The sequence below is a fragment of the Plecotus auritus genome (genome assembly GCF_963455305.1).
Source record: "Plecotus auritus genome assembly, chromosome: 6".
NCBI lineage: Eukaryota > Metazoa > Chordata > Mammalia > Chiroptera > Vespertilionidae > Plecotus > Plecotus auritus.
The window spans coordinates 55,199,588-55,216,919 of NC_137773.1; the positions used below are offsets into that span (position 1 = coordinate 55,199,588).

Here is a 17,332-nt window from a genome sequence, read left to right on the forward strand (position 1 = left end):
CTACCCCCATTCCATAAATTCAAAAAGCTAGGCTCAGATATACTCACAGGGTTAAATCACTGCCCATTAAAAGGAAAACCAATCACAAATTGGAGCCTCAACCACCACCAAAAAGAAACATACTGCACAATTCTGAAAATGCTAGTACTTAAGATAATGAGATTTAGTAAATCTTAGGGTATTTACTCTTAGAATAATTAAATAATAAGAATTTAAATCTGTTTACTTGAAAATAACTTTAAAATGATAAAATGTAAATACCTTTACACCAAGATTAAAGAAGAATCGAAGAATGTTCTTATCTGAAAATAAATAACATAATCATCACTCACTATAATTATACATTCAAAAGCTTTTTTTCATTATTCTCAAACAAAGTTCTAAAGACATTTTTACCTACTGGAATTGTTTTCTCTAGCCTGTACTATAAAACATGGAAAAAAACTAATATAACCAAAACCAGGCTCTGTTTCTATAGGGTAATTCCAGGTTCAATATACTTTGTCTATGCTACTTACATCTAAGTCCCAAAATACCTTAAATTGAAATTTTTATCTGATTTAAATGAACTCTGTGTGAAGGAAACTCAGGTGTTCACTATATTTCCTTTTCAACTTCTCTGTGGGATTTAAAATAATATGAAATAAAAATGTTGGGGGTTAAAGGTAAAACCAATATAAACCTAACTCATTACTAACATAAGATTAATAGGATATCAGCTAAGGTAATCATTTGACATTATCCAGTTTACTCACAGACTCAAACATCAAGCCACTGAATAATAAAAGTATCCACAAAAATCCAGATAGGGAGCATATAAACAGTCATTGCATTATTTTTTCTAGAATTAGGAAATTTTGCACCTAAAATTCCTTTAAAGGGGACAGGTAAATTTAAAAAGAATTCTTTTAAAAATATAAATTGTTGCATGTAGTACTGTAATGACAGCTATTATTTATTATATTCATTCCCTATAATTTTTCATGAAGTAATTAGTGATGGAAAAAGTCAGTAAATGTTTAGTTATTAATTCAAAATGGTTTTAAACAGTTTTTAAAAAAATGACGGGGGTGGGGGAAGGATGCAGCTACCAAACACATAAAAAAAAAACATAATCCAATCAAACACAAGGTGAAGCAGAGAGTGAGTGACTAAAAGTGAAACCTCTGCTATCCTTCCCCAAGTAGAGACTGACGTGGCAACATGACCTCTGACTTCTATTTACTAGGTGTACCTGTTAATAATAGCAGATTTTGTAATCAAAGAAAACATGATAATTTCAAGAGAAACATCAAAAGTGCTTTATTCAAAGTAATGTCCATTGCTAGCTATACATCTCCCCATTTTCAGGTAATTTGTGGATACCGTCCCAATAGAACTTTCTTGTTTTGAGGTAAACAATTCAGAGACCCAATTTCCCACTTCTTCGTACGTTTTGAAGTGCTGCTCAGAAAGGGCATGTGCCATCGATCAGAACAAGTGGTAATCTGAAGGAGCAAGGTCTGGTGAATACAGCGGATGGGTTAATACTTCCCAGGCAAGATCTTTTAACGTGTCTTTAACTGGTTTTGAAGTGTATGATGGTGTGTTATCATGAAGCAAAATTACTTAGCCGTGTCTTCTGGCACATTCTGGTTGTTTCACCATCAAAGCATGGTTCAAATTAATTACTTGTTGTCGGTAGTGATCAGTATTAATGGTTTCACCTGGTTTCAGAAGCTCATAATACACCACACCTTCCTGATCCCACCAAATGCAGAGCATTGTCTTCTTTCCAAAGCGATTTGGCCTTACAGTCGATGTTGATGGTTGACCTGGATCAACCCATGATTTTGTGCATTTGGGATTCTCAAAATAAATCCACTTTTCATTGCCAGTCACAATCCGATGCAAAAAAGACTTTCTTTGGTGCTGTTGAAGCAACATTTTATTGATGACTTTTCAGTTTTCCATTTGTCTTTCAATCGGAAATTGTTTGCTGAGCAACGTTTAATCTTTCTGCAAGTTGTTTTTGAGTTTGACGCGCATCTTCATCCAATAATGCTTGTAATTGTTGGTCTTCAAATTTTTTTGGTTGACCTGGACATCTTTGTCTTTCACATCGAAATCATCACTTTTAAAGCGTTTAAACGAGCGTTCACAAATATCTTGAGATGGAGAATGTTCACCATAAGCTTCCTGAACTATTCAGTAGCACTTTTCTTCAAAATAATGTAATGAATTAAAACTTCCTGCAAATGCTCTTTTTTAGGCACGAAATTCGACATTTTTAAGTGTAAAAAGTATCTATGATGTTAACACCTTCAGAAAACTTGACATCTATGAAGTTTTGAAGCTTGTTGTCAATACAACAAAACAGCATACATATCAAATCACGTATGTATGAACACATGTGTAACTCCATCTATTGAAAAAAATCTGCATTAACCGGTACACCTAGTACATCTCTCACTCAACCTGCATCAGTACTTGACAAATGAAATCAGTTTTAACTTGGAGAAGAAGCTCACCTTTAGGCAGGTCCTCCCCAGTGTGACACAGTGAATAAGGTGGTGCAATGGCTCTATCTCCCTTTTCATTACAAGGAAACCCAGGGTAGAGTGGGTCTTGGTAAAGGCTCAGTGTCTGAGGCAAAGGCATCAAGGGCTGGTTAACTGCCTGTATTGACACAGGAACTGGAGAGGGTGTTAAATGAGCTTGGGACACGGCAGAATCAGGTCCAGTGGTCAGGGTCTGTGTCACTGATAAAACCGGGATTTGAGCAGGGACACCTACAAAAAGAAAAGGAATCAAAAACTATAAAAATATGAAAATAATTTTCTACAAATATAAGTTTACATTAAACTAAAAAGTAAAGAATGCTATACAAATTATATAGCTGTTAAAAAGATGTGTACTTAAAGCAATACAAAGAAACTTTTTATATTAACCAAGGACCCTCCTGACATACAGGAGAAAATGAACTCAGGAAACAAGCTTTGCATCAATGTCATGAGTGTAGCTCTTACAAACATATGTACACAGAGCCTGGCAAAGGGTTCCATGAGGGTCATTAGAACTGGTCCATGGGGAATAAAACTTTGGTGTCAGTGCTGAGCAACCAAAGCAACCAGTGGAGATAACCAGCTCACACATCTTCCTCCTGGGATGTTGAGGGCATATCTCAAATGAATTCCCCACTGGAAGCAAAGAAGAGCAGAGGATCGCAAAAAAGAGGCTCCATATATCTAACCCTACTCTGACGCCAAGCTCTCACTCGAACATTTGAAGTCTCTAACTTGGAAAGCTTATGTTGGATGGTTCATTGGATTTTTAAAATTTGTAACTAACCTGTTGGTCCAAAAGATGTAGGCTCACTTGGCCAGGCTGGCACAGTGGCTGGTAAGGAAGGCACCGCAGGAGCTAGATGTACCTCTGGAGAAACCAGAAGGGGAGCTGGATTTGACAAAGACACATGTTCTGCTGGCTTCTTCAAAAAGAGAGGGTGACAAGAGGTAAGAGTTCATTTTAACCACCAAATGTACTCTGAGTTGCCTACCTTCCTACTGCAGCTTCTATATAAATGGTCTTTCTGATCTTATAAATGAAAGAAAAAAAGCACCATAGCTAAAAATCCTACACAAACAAATTTGATTCTAAACAGGGATTGCCTGCCGAAAGTCACAGAAGTCATTGGCAGAGTTAGAAACAAACTTTGAAGCATTGAACACAATGCTTTTAAGGCAAGGAAGCAAAACCATTGAAATCACTTTGAAATTCATGAGTTACTAAGAATAGTTCTTCACACGAAGACATGCCACAAAACTGTATATGCTTTCTAACTGACATAAGGATGTTAACTGAAAGGCAAAAACTACAACTTTTCTCTAGGCCTGTATTAGACCAAGAATCAAAATGCCTGCTGGAACTCAGGTTCCTTCATCATTAAATTCAAAAGCTGGTGATATGGCTCTTTAAACATATTTTTTTTCTAATCTCTTTATTACATTCCCTACCTTCTATGAAATAACTGTTAAGAATGCAGACAACTGAAAAGTTTTTTAAGTAGAAAATTCCAAAAATCAAATTTTCAAGCCAACCCACCAAATACAAACTTATTCAAAATCAATTCAGAAGAATAACTTCTATGTCCAAAAAATAGTATACCTAAAAATAATACCCCATAAAAACTGGGAACATTCTGAACAACAGCATTACAAAAAATTACAGCTATCCAAATTATGATGTTAAAATATATCCTCCCATTTTCTATATAGATGTTTTCTGTTTTTAAATGTTATCAAATACAGAGCTAAAAGACCCAGAGAAGGGAGCCTTCCATATCAGATGCAACAATGTACTTACTTGTTCTGCAGGAGGTGGGCACTCTAATTTCTTTGACTTTGATGGTGATGAAATTCTTGCACACTTATCATCACTAATATTCTTTAGAAGCAAAAAACAAAAAAACAACAACAAAAAAAAAACACCAAAAACGTAATTTTGTATTTCAAAGACCCACAGTCTAGGCTATAGTGGTTGCCTTTATTGTTCACCCTACCTGCACATGATTGAACTCTCTCAACCGTTTTTTTTGTTTTTTTTCAATTACATCTGGTCTTCATCAGTTAGTAACAATGCCTACACATCTTTATATCAAACTACTAGGACATTTTTATTAGGGACGTAGTTTCAAAGAGCACACTTTTCCTTTAAAAACCTCAACCTACTGCCCTGGCCAGGTGGCTCAGTTGGAGTGTCGTCCCATGCACCAAAAAGGTTGCGGGTTCGATTACTGGTCGGGCACATACAGGTGGCAGCCAATCGATGTTTCTCTCACACATCAATGTTTCTGTTTTTCTCCTTTCCTCTCTCTAAAATCAATGAACATATCCTCAAGTGGAGATTTTTTTTTTTTAATCTCAATCTACTATAGATTATTGGAAAAGCTACTCCCCACCAAATTCAGATAGGTCATCATAATGTACCCTACAAGAAATGGTTATAATTTGTGAGTGAATTCTCCTCAAGCACTACTATCTTTTCCACATTTTTTCTCTACTTTTCTACTTCCCTAACAGTTATCAAATTTGCCTACTGCTTCTTCCTGATATATTATCATCACAGTATTATAAGGAAAATGAAAAGATGCAATTAGTATTTAAAACATTTACCTCTGATGTGCTTGGCCCAGGTTTTTTATCCAGGTGTGTATGTCCATGGCTAGAGTCTGTAGCAGATCAAGATAAAAAAAAGACAGCATCAGCCACTAGGTTTGAAGACAGAAAAACAAAATATAAAAATATAGAAACCAAAAGTACTATTTGCATCATTTAGTCAGTGAAAATAAAGTTTTCAGAATGACATTTATTTAACAGGAGCGTTAGCCTGAGTCAGTTTCTGTCAGCAACCGTGAGATAGATGACATTATACTGCTTAATGATTTTAAAAGAGTTCTTTTTCCAATGGATGTCTTTAAACCAGACACAGAACTCCAGTACATGCTTTCAAATGATGGAATAACATACCTTTATCTTTTCGTTCTTCGGTATCCATTCTCCGCCTGCTTCCTTTTCTATCACTCACATATGATGATTTTCTCTGGATGCATGGATTGCTACTCTGAGAAGATGACTGACTGACTGATGAACTCTTCAAATGAACAAAACCCAAGACTTTGTGTTAAAGATTTACCCATAAATATACTCTTTGTACCTCTGATTAAAAATCTCAAAATTCATAGCCATGTCTTTATACTTCCAAAAATAGGACCTAAGATCCATATTTAATTATGTCCTCTACAGTTATAGGCTTATTAATAAGTCTATTAATAAGTTAGGCAATCAGACAGACCTTTGGCCTAAATTATTTTTACACTTCTTCATATCCTTATTTGGGAAAGCTGCTCTGACCAAACTTTCACCTTGCAATTTATATTTACATTCTTTGCACAAATAGCAAGCACCCTTCATAGCAACCTTCAAAAACAGCTATTGTAGAGCCACAGTCCTTTTGCGGGGAAAGATACCCAAGTGCAAATTAACAGATACAGTGCACTATGATTGTATGATTGTTATTCACTGAAATGCTACTGACGCTCAGCAAATCATGTAAGTGCTGCATGAGATCTAACCTTCTAATTGGTTTAACAAAGGAACTGGAATAAGTCAGGTTTTTAAGTTAAATTATCATTGAAGGTCCTCTCCTGTTCTGGTACTAAGTAAATATTACACAGAGCTGAGAAGAGGATCTTAGGAGTTTTCTAGAAGACAAGACAGGATTCAAACTGCCTACTAGTAATCTAAAAATGATGAGTATAACTCCATTCTGATAATCAAAAATTTCACATTGTATTCCTACATTACAGTAGTCATATTCTTATTCACTAACTGAAAAAGGACAAAAAGCTATGAGTACAAGCTTAAATGATTTGTGTCTCTTTTAAAATCTAAATATTATGGGAAAATAACATCCTATATAATAAAAGGCTAATATGCAAATCAACCGAACAGCAGAATGACCAGTTGCTATGATGCGCACTGACCACTAGGGGGCAGACGCTCAATGCAGGAGCTGCCCCCTGGGGGTCAGTGAACTCCCACAGGGGGAGCGCCACTCAGCCAGAAGCCGGAGTCATGGCTGGCAAGCACAGCGGCAGCCTCTCCCGCCTCTGCAGCAGTGCTAAGGATGTCTAACTGCCAGCTTAGGTCCGCTCCCCAGGGAGAGTGGGTCTAAGCCAGGGGTGGGCAAACTTTTTGACTCGAGGGCCACAATGGGTTCTTAAACTGGACCAGAGGGCCGGAACAAAAGCATGGATGGAGTGTTTGTGTGAACTAATATAAATTCAAAGTAAAGGAGCGGAGGGGAGAGCAAGAGAACCCTCCGCTCTTTTGGCTCCGCAGGCCGGATAGAACAGCCAAACAGGCCAGATCTGGCCCGCAGGCCGTAGTTTGCCCACGGCTGGTCTAAGCTGTCAGTCAAACATCATCTAAGGGCTCCCGGACTGTGAGAGGGCCCAGGCCAGGCTGAGGGACGCCCCCTCCCTGAGTGCACGAATTTCGTGCACTGGGCCTCTAGTGTTACATAAAGATAAATATACCTAACACACAACCCATGTCTAATTCACATATGGATGTGGGCACTTTTTCCAATAATTCCTAAGCTCCAAACCCTATTCCAGACTGAACTATTATTCCAGAGGAGCTGTTTTCAACCAAGCACTCATACCTCTAAAAGATTCCAGAGGCCAGTGGACAGATAATTGAATGTGAGGGACATTATTTAATGTTTTACATTGGTATACTGAAAAGCCTTCTGTAACATTTCCTTTTATTTAATCTACTGTTGAGAAAAGGTGTCCAACCAACATTCTGGATCACAGGTCCTTTAGTACCACTTACCAGTACTTCAAAGCCATAGTTACATGGCTTCCAGTGCCCCAAACTGAATCACATTCCCCTATCCTGCCAATGAACCCTCTTCACAGACCACTGACTTCACTCTACATGAGAACTGTTTTCCCTTCTGACTCTACCAAAATAATTAAGAAACCTAAAGAGCCCTAGCTGGTTTGGCTCAGTGAGAGCGTTGGCCTGTGGACTATAGGGTCCCAAGTTCAATACTGGTCAAGGACATATGGCCAGGTTGCGGGCTCGATCCCCAGTAGGGGGCATGCAGGAGGCAGCCGATTTATGATTCCCTTTCATCATTGATGTTTCTCTCTCTCCCTCTCCCTTCCTCTCTGAAATCAATAACAATATATTTTTTAAAAAAAAAGAAACCTAAAGATAGAGACCATCTCTTTCATCAGAGAAGCATCCATCACAGCCCAGTGTCAGACACAGAGCAAGGGCAAAGACCCCAGATTCCATGTACTTCCACCTCCAACAGCAAACACTGAGCAGCTCTTACTATATATAATTTTACTAGTAGGTGCTGGTGTGTTTAATAAGCAACATTGAAAAGACTTTTATGGATGTATCTTAACTGAATATAGATGTATCTTGTTACTTTGGCTAGCAACATATTTTAATTCAAAATATTAACCTAGAAGTGAGCTAACCAATTTACTTGCCTCAGCTCTGACACCAACTAATATCTTTAGACTTCATATTCCTCATGAAAAGGAGGGATAATTATATTCAGTTTATTTTTTTGTTATTTAAATCCTCTCCCAAGGACATTTTCTTTGATTTTTTTAGAAGGGAAGGGAGTGTGTGTGTGTGTGCGTGTGTTGCGGGGGCAGGGGGGGAACATGGATGTTTGAGAGAGAAAAATCGATCAGTTGTCTCCTGCACACACTCCAACCAGGGCCAGGGACCTAACCAGCAACCTAGGCATGTGCCCTGGTGGGAACACATCTTTTGGTATACGGATGATGCTCCTACCAACTGAGCCACACCAGCCAGGGCAAGGTACCCTTCACTTTACAAATTATTAGTCTATGGTTTAATATAAAGTTATGGTTTAATATAAAAACTACAGTTGAGCCCTAACCGGTTTGGCTCAGTGCATAGAGCGTCGGCCTGGGGACTCAAGGGTCCCAGGTTTGATTCCGGCCAAGGGCATGTACCTTGGTTGCAGGCACATCCCCAGTAGGGGTGTGCAGGAGGCAGCTGATAGATGTTTCTCTCTCATCGATGTTTCTAACTCTCTTTCCCTCTCCCTTCCTCTCTGTAAAAAGTCAATAAAATATATTTAAACAAACAAAAAACTACAGTTGACCCTTAAACAACATGGGGTTTAGGGGTGCCAACCTCTCCCAGGCAATCGAAAATCTGTGTATAATTTTTAACTCCCCAAAAACTTAGCTACAGGTGTCCCTCAGTATACACAGGGGATTTGTACCAGGACTCCAAACAGATACCAAAATCCGTGGATGCTCAAGTCCCTTATATGAAATGACATAAAAGAATGCATACAGTTAGTCTTCCACATCCACAGATTCTGTGATTAGTTGAATCTGCAGATGGGAAACCAGGGGAATTCAGAGAGCCAACTGTAGTTATTGAAAAAAAATCTGCATAAGTTGACCCACCAAGTTCAAACACATGTTGTTCAAGAGTTAGCTTCTATTAAGGAGAGATTTCAAACCAATAACTTTTAAAATCTCTTTTTATACATACGGAAAGGGCTGGGAAAGCGTGTTCATCTCGGTTTTGAATCTCATAAAGTAATCGAGATTCTTCTATAGCTTGCTTCTCTCTGCGCTCTTCTGGGGAGAGGCCAAAATAATTAGATTCTCGACTGGCGTGCTCAAAATCCTCAACTCTCTCACGATCAGGTTTTCTGTTAAATAAAACATTTTTTTGTCACAAAAAAAAAGATAAATGTATTGACTACCTAAAATAAAATAACCTGTTTTGTCAATACAAATATTTAACTAATTTAACTACACAGTGACTATAGAACTTTTGGCAACCTGAATAATAAATGTTTACCAAACAGAATCTCCTGTAGCATTACGCAAGCTACATAACAGAATCAAGACAACAAACTTATAATAGGGAGAGGTAGAAAAAAGGAAAAAAAAAAAGACAGTGATAAAGAAATAACTGAGGGTTTTTTCTTTTCCACCAGAGCAGAAATGTAAGTACTGCATATATTTCTTTACCCCACATTTTAAAACTTTCATAGGAATTCACTTTCAAAAAAAAAAGAAAGTTATTAGTTTAGGTCTCAAAAGCATTCTACTTCTCTGTTCTAAGTAAAGGGCAACATCAAAGGGAACAACAGGACCATCCTCCGCTTTTTGATTCCACCAAGGGAAATGTAAAGCTAGAAAGAAGAAATATGAAAATGTGCCAGGCTAGATACTAACCACATAGATAAGACTTGTCATCTCAGTATAATTTTGGTCAAACAAGGATGAAAAAAAATTGATGCATACAACTTAGTAGCCTGTAACACATTCCTATTGATTTTGTATGACTTGTAACTATTATAGGCAATATAAATACTATTTCTACCGTGTCTAACAGTTTCACAATAGTGGGAAATGAAAAGTCAAAACCTAAAGGAAAAATAGGTTGTCACAATCTGAACATATAATCCGAACAAAAGTGGGAAGGACACAATAGTATCATGATTTTTTTACATCTGAAATAAGGAACACCCACTTTATATCCTCAGATAGTCCCACTTAAAAAATCACACCCTAATTCTAACAGGGCAAATGTCAACCCCAAAATTGGGGGGAGGGGGGGGGGGAAAGCAGGGGAGCAAACTGGACCCTCATAATCTTTGACCAGTCCTTCTCAAACCCCAGTCATGGAAGACTCCAAAGACGACTCAGCAAATGCCAGGAGTCTGGAAAGTTAACACAGCCTTATACCATGTCCATCCTAACACCAAAACCGTCCATCTTATCCACACCCACTACAAAGAGAACCAAATCCTCCCTATTTGCACCTAACTGTAGGAAAAATATTCAGCAATGATATTACTATCATTTTCAGCATTCACATAATGCAACCACAAACAGCAACCCTGCTTAGTTTTTATTACACTTTTATTTTTTCAAAGAAAGAGACAAATGAGAAAGAAATGAAAGGTGAGAGGTCATGAGGGTCTCATGGCTAACATAAAGATTCTTTTCTGTAAGTAGAATAATTCAAAATTAATGCGTTTAACATTAGAAAGATAAACTCTAATGGGCTTAAATCCAGGGGACTGTTAACTTAAAATTCTAGACTTAATTTTTTTAAATCTTACTTTAAATATCTGATCATCAGCAGTCTCTAAATTTCTTTTAATATAATAGTAAAATCCACTCCATACATACAGTGGAGAAGGCATACTAACTGCAAATACAAATAGGTTTCTATGTAATCAATCACAATGGCAAACATTCTCTAAAACTTCATGTCTATGTATTACCTACTGCCTTCTGCCATCAAGTGTTTCATATACCAAGTAATATACAGCTAACACACAAAGCAGAAACTGATCCTAAGGCTACAGAGACATTTCATATCTGTCTGATCATTCTACCAATGCCTAGGAGGTTGGATTCAAGAGTAGGAACATACTGAATAGAAATTGTTTGTGGTAAACAAAAGTATATATCAAATTAGCCATTTAGTAGCCTATGTGTATTTTCTTTTTTAATCTGTAAGACACTGAAGAGTATAGTTTCCTTGTGTTCAAGGGGAAAAAATGCTTCTTTTCCAGTCTATTAAAAAAATAAAAAAAATAAAAAAAAGTAAAATTCATTTCTACCTATGACCTTCCTATGTTTACTTCACATTTTCTAGGTTTCCAAAGTCTATATTCAAAATAAGTCAGATTTCTTAGGTACTTTGCCTGCCTTGAGTAAGATGCCACCAAATGCTAGTGGAGTCTGGTCAATATCCAAACAGACTTCAGCCAAACTAGTTGATTAATGGGCACGAATTCTGTCTGTTGGGAGAGGTCACCTACCATAGGCCAGGAATGTCCCTGCACAGAGAGGATTATAGGCAACAGTAGAAGCAGGAGAGATGCATGGAACAGATTCTCCCCTGGAGTCATCAAGACAGCATAGCCCTCCTAACAACTTGAGTTCAGACTTCTAGCCTTCAGAACTTTAATAAATTTCTATTGTTTTAGGCCACCCAGTTTGTGGTACCCTGCTACAACCACCCCAGGAAACTAACACGGTATCGATAACATGTCAGCCTAAGAACCTACAATTGTCTTGAAGATGTTATGTTATATAAACAATCTTTAATGAAAAAATGTTAAGTATATCCCAAGAAAGGGAAATGCCCAAATGCCAAAAATAAAGGAACTAAAGACTAGAACTTGTCAAGCACATAAGCTGAAGCTACAACTATTCAGACAATAGGGGAGAGAGAGGCATAGGTCACAGTAACCTAGAAGGGCTACAGTGACCAGAGACATGGCCACATTTGCATGAAAAGAACAGCCTCCACTTAAGACACACCCTCTCAAATAAAGCTCCTTTAAAGGGATATAAACTACTCCATGGGAGGGCAGATTAAGGAAAAAATAAAATCTGTAACACAGGAAATTATGACCCTGAAGTTCATCTGTGTCTGGATATTCAGTCGGAATGCTGATAATCATGATTACATGACCTTCAACTTGTAACTCCATTTGGTATTAGACACATTAACCCAAACAATACAAAGTTATTAGAACAAAGTAAACCAACCATCTTAACTGATTTAAGTTCCTGTATAAAAGAAAACATCCTCACCCTCCAAGAAATTAGAAATGCAATTTGGAATTCAGTATTAACTTATTACAAACTACCAGACAGCTATTAAGTGCCAGTATAAGACCTAGCTAAGATCTCCCAATCACTGGGGGGTGGGGGGGGAATTATTCAAAAATACAGATGACTAACTCTCCAAAAATTCATCTGGAATAAAAAAAGACCCCGAATAGCCACAGCAATCCCGAGAAAGAAGAACAAAGTTGGAGGGATCACAATACCAGATATCAAGCTATATCACCAAGCCACGGTTCTCAAAACTGCCTGGTACTGGCACAAAAACAGACATATAGACCAATGGAACAGAACAGAGAACCCAGAAATCAACCCAAGCTATCATGCTCAATTAATATTTGATAAAGAAGGCAAGAGCACACAATGGAGTCCAGACAGTCTCTTTAACAAATGGTGCTGGGAAATTTGGTCAGATACATGCAAAAAAATGAAACTAGATCACCAACTTACACCATACACAAAAACAAACTCAAAAAGGCTAAAGGACTTAAATGTAAGACAGGAAACCATAAAAGTCCTACAAGAATCCATAGGCAACAAAATAGCAGACATATGTCGTAGCAATATTTTTACAGACACAGCTCCTAGGGCAATGGAAGCTAAAGAGAAAATAAACAAATGGGACTACATCAAAATAAAAAGCTTCTGCACAGCTAAAGAAATCATCAACAGAACAACAAGAAAGCCCACTGCATGGGAGAACATATTTGCAAACACTATTTCAGATAAGGGTTTAATCTCCAAAATTTACAGAGAACTCATACAACTTAACAAAGGGAAGATAAACGATCCAATCAAATAATGGGCAAAGGATCTAAATAGACACTTTTCAAAAGAGGACATACAGAAGGCCCAGAGATATATGAAAACATGCTCAAAGTCACTAATCATCCAAGAGATGCAAATCAAAACAACGAGATACCATCTCACACCTGTCAGAATGCTATCATCAACAAATCAACAAATGACAAGTGCTGGTGAGGATGTGGAGAAAAAGGAACCCTCGTGCACTGCTGGTGGGAATGCAGACTGGTGCAGCCACTGTGGAAGACAGTATGGAGTTTCCTCAAAAAGTTAAAAATGGAACTCCCATTTGACCCAGGGATCACACTTCTAGGACTATATCCCAAGAAACCAGAAACACCAATCAGAAAGGATCTATGCACCCCTATGTTCATAGCAGCACAATTTACCACAGCTAAGATTTGGAAACAGCCTAAGTGCCCATCAGCAGATGAGTGGATTAGAAAACTATGGTACATCTACGCAATGGAATACTATGCCGCTATAAAAAAAGAAGGAACTTTTACCATTTGCAGCAACATGGATGGAACTAGAAAGCATTTTGCTAAGCGAAATAAGCCAGTTGGAGAAAGATAAATATCACATGATCTAACTCATGTGTGGAATATAATGATCAACATAATTTGATGAACAAGAATAGATCCAGAGACAAATGGTAGGGGGGTGGGGGGTTAGAGAGCAACCAAAGGACTTGTATGCATGCATATTAGCATAACCAATGGACACAGACACTGGGGCGGTGGGGGCTTGCCCGGGGTGGGAATGGCTGGGGGCTGGGGGGAGGGGGGGTCAACTGGGGAAAAGGGAGACATGTAAAACTTTAGACAATAAAAAATAAATAAATAAAATAAAGATGACTTACTCTGCAGTTACTTTTATTTCTTTAAAGATAACGATGAAGAACTGAAATCCTCACATAGTATTTTATCAACAATACTTTTAATATTATTCTAACTAAAAGCATGAAATGTGGCAAATAAAAGAAATGCCCCTCCCTTACCTTATGATCTGTGAGGGTGTCCTGCTAAGATTCTTGTGCTCACTGGAGGGTTTCTGAGACGGTGACCCTGCAGAATGACTAGAGAATGCATGCTGTCTTACTCCCGAAGGGTGCTGGAGTCGAGGAGGTAGTGCTGATGGAGCTTTTACTGGCTTGCTTGAATTCTTTGGCCCTCTATAATCTGCATCTGCGACAAGAATCCAAAAATACCCCATAATTTCCTATGATCAACAATGCCATGTATCTTTACCCCTCCCCACAAAAAAAGAATAACTTGATGTGCTCTTACCAGAATGGGAATTTTGTCCAGAAGAGGAAGGTTTTTTCATCTTCTTCCCTGACACTGTGTTCCAGCTTTCTGAGGGAGGTGGTTTGAGGGTCTTCGGTGAGTGCCTTCAAAAGGAAGGAAAAGACATGTAATAAGTTAAAGTGCTCATAGCAATGATATCTACTTAAAGTATTCAGCATAACAATTTTATTTGTAACTTACATAAGAATTTCCAGCTTTAGTTCTTATATTAAAAATGAAGTACAAACAAAGCCATTTAGCAACCCAGATATAATTCTAATAAGTAAAAGATAACATAAATCAAAAGTGTGTTTTCAAACCCAAAAATACCAGAAGACTAAAAGGCCTTAAATCACAATCGAAGCAAAAGATTCGAGGAATGATTGCTATTCGTTAGATGTGAAAATGGTACTGTCATTCAGGTGGGGAGAGGCAGGAGACCTTACTGTGCTAGAGTCACATAAAAGCACCTATATGTCTATGAGAAATGGTATAACGTCTGGATTTTTTTAATTATTCCAATTCCATTTCTAAAAAGGGTTAGGGAGGATAGATTAGAAAAGGTTGCTAAATGCTGTTAACTGATGAACCAGGATGGTGGTATATTAGGGTTCTCTGCACTATGCTCCTGACATTTATGTATGATTGAAATTTTCCATACTAAAGTTTAGGTGTGACTTACTACCTTATCTCTAATAAGGGCAGCAGCAACTAAAATAAAAGGTATTCTAAAGTAGCACTGCAAATCTACCATAAAATTTTACTCCGTCTGACATTTATTTAAAATTAATTCAATGCCATGCAGTTCCGAATAACATTAGGAATTAATATGGTCCCTGTCCTCCAAAGTTCCCACTTTATAGTTATAGTATAGTCAATTTCCCAAAATGCCTTTGTGAAGAATGGCACATTTTAAACAGTAACCGACAAAATTAGTTTTCTTTTTATTTTAAACTATATCATCATGCAAACCACTGAATTTAAACTCTATTTTCCAAAAGCGCTAAACAAATATTTCTACATATAGGCAACACCTTTAAGTGAATTTGCAAATACACAAAGCCATTTCGAAATGCTCATGATTACATTAGGCAAGTGGAAAAGACAGTAAATGCCTTATTTGAAGAGCAGTACATACTTCCTTCCAACTTCTTCAACCAAAACTGGTCCGTTCTCAGAATGAACCCCTTGAAGGTCTGCATTAGAAAATTTTCCATTGTGATCCAACCTAACCTGCTGAACAATTCCAGAAAGATCAGTCACCTGCTTCCTTGCATTAATGATCAGTTTTTAAAATTTATTTTGTTTCCAATTAAAGAGAAAATGAAATGTATATTGTTCAACACAAAACTAATTTCAAAACAGTATACAATATCTGTTTCTCTGACCTCCCAGACTTATGTACCTCTACCTAAAATGCTTTTGTGTTTATCCTTCCAAAATTGTTCTAAATTATTTCCTTAATAGTTCAAGAAGTAGTAGTACCATCTATTAAGGCTCCTAACAAGAGAGGTATCTTGTCCTGGTCCTGAAGTCAGGACTTTGGCACAACACAACCAGGATTCCAGGCCTGGCATTTCTACTTACCGGCAATATGACCTTGGGCAAGTTACTTCTCATACTTCAGTGTCTTCATATGCAAAATAAGGCTAATAATAATACCAAAGTCATAGGACTGATGGAGATGGAATGAGGTATGTATCATATACATGAAGGACGTAACAGTATTATTATAATTACTGTAACTGTGACCTTTCTCCTCCCTAACAATAGATCCGTTATCTCTTCTCTAACATACTACTGGTATTTTCCAAGAGTAAACTGTGACAGGACAGTAAGCCCTGAGGTGTTTCTATAGTCAAACAATACACAATGAATAGGGCATTTGGCATGACTACACCAGGAGCACTAAGAGCCCATCCATGTTGCATGGCTTTGAGTACCCTCGTACTTGTATTAGTAGACAAAGTCCTCGAGCTGAGGTTTCATTCTTCACAAATCAAAATAGGACACTTTGCCTTCCTCTCTTTGAGTTTATCAAAAAGATTTTTCTGAAGTTTTTTACCAAAAGTTAAAACTGTATCTTACATGCTTACTTGAGTAAACAAGTCATCTTTGACTCCTAGCAGTTTACACAATAAAGTTTCAATTAAATTTTATCCAAGTGAAAGTTAAGTAGTAGAATTAGAAACAAAATACTCTAAAATATAAAAAATTAAAACAAGTATCTGCTTTATCATCTACTTTATTAATGGTGTCTACCAAAAGCAACTGCAACCTCAAAGAAGATATGCTTGATTTAAAATAATGAGTAACAAAACTTTAGTGATGCAGCGTAAAACAAGCAATCTTCTCTTCTCTATTGAGGGGTAGGGAAGGAGGGGAACCTTAAGCCTTGGTTTTACTCTTCTCTTTTGTTCCCTTCAAAGATTCCATAATTCTGTTCTATAATTAGAGCACAATTCTGACAATCCCATAATGAAGAACCTAAATTAATTACATCCTCTTCTTCTTTTCCTTTCAAATACCCCAGAACCAGAACACTATGAAAAGTGCTCAAAAGTGCACAGACACAATCCTGGTCATTCAGATACTTTTCACAAACCACTTTAAAACAAAGGAAATGAGTGTTTCCCCCACAAGTCAAGAAGAAATGTTTGTCAAGGGCTACTGTAAGGTAGTTTTGAAAAAGCAACACTTTTTTCCTTTTAATCCTCATCTGAAGATACGTTTTTATTGATTTCAGAGAAAGAAAATAAGGAGGTGGGGGAGGGAGGGAGGGAGGGAGGGAGGGAGGGAGGGAGGGAGGGAGGAAGGGGAAGAGGGAGGGAGGGAGGGAGGGAGGGAGGGAGGGAGGGAGGGAAGGGAGGAGGAAAGAGGGAGGGAGGAAGGAGGGAGGGAGGGAGGGAGGAAGGAGGGAGGGAGGGCGGGAGGGAGGAAGGGAGGGAGAAACATTGATTGTTGACTCTCATACATGCCCCACCAGAGATCGAACCCCCAAACTAGGTATGTGACCTGACCGGGA

At 37.8% G+C, this 17,332-nt stretch overlaps 1 protein-coding gene across 3 annotated transcripts in view; it reads right to left on the reverse strand.

The window, feature by feature from the left end:
* Window positions 1–17,332, reverse strand: part of OTUD4 (OTU deubiquitinase 4) — a 50,810-nt gene that overhangs the window by 5,988 nt on the left and 27,490 nt on the right. For 2 of the 3 annotated variants that reach the window (XM_080672712.1, XM_080672711.1), the window contains exons 11-20: window positions 15,446–15,540; window positions 14,308–14,411; window positions 14,019–14,205; window positions 9,105–9,267; window positions 5,508–5,631; window positions 5,154–5,209; window positions 4,345–4,425; window positions 3,331–3,469; window positions 2,511–2,771; window positions 262–302 (exon numbers count right to left, since the gene is read on the reverse strand). In XM_080672712.1, the coding sequence (XP_080528838.1) occupies window positions 262–302; window positions 2,511–2,771; window positions 3,331–3,469; window positions 4,345–4,425; window positions 5,154–5,209; window positions 5,508–5,631; window positions 9,105–9,267; window positions 14,019–14,205; window positions 14,308–14,411; window positions 15,446–15,540 (1,251 nt within the window). Of the gene's footprint in view, window positions 1–261; window positions 303–2,510; window positions 2,772–3,330; window positions 3,470–4,344; window positions 4,426–5,153; window positions 5,210–5,507; window positions 5,632–9,104; window positions 9,268–14,018; window positions 14,206–14,307; window positions 14,412–15,445; window positions 15,544–17,332 lie in introns of all 3 variants that reach the window. The other variant, XM_080672710.1, reaches the window with a different exon arrangement.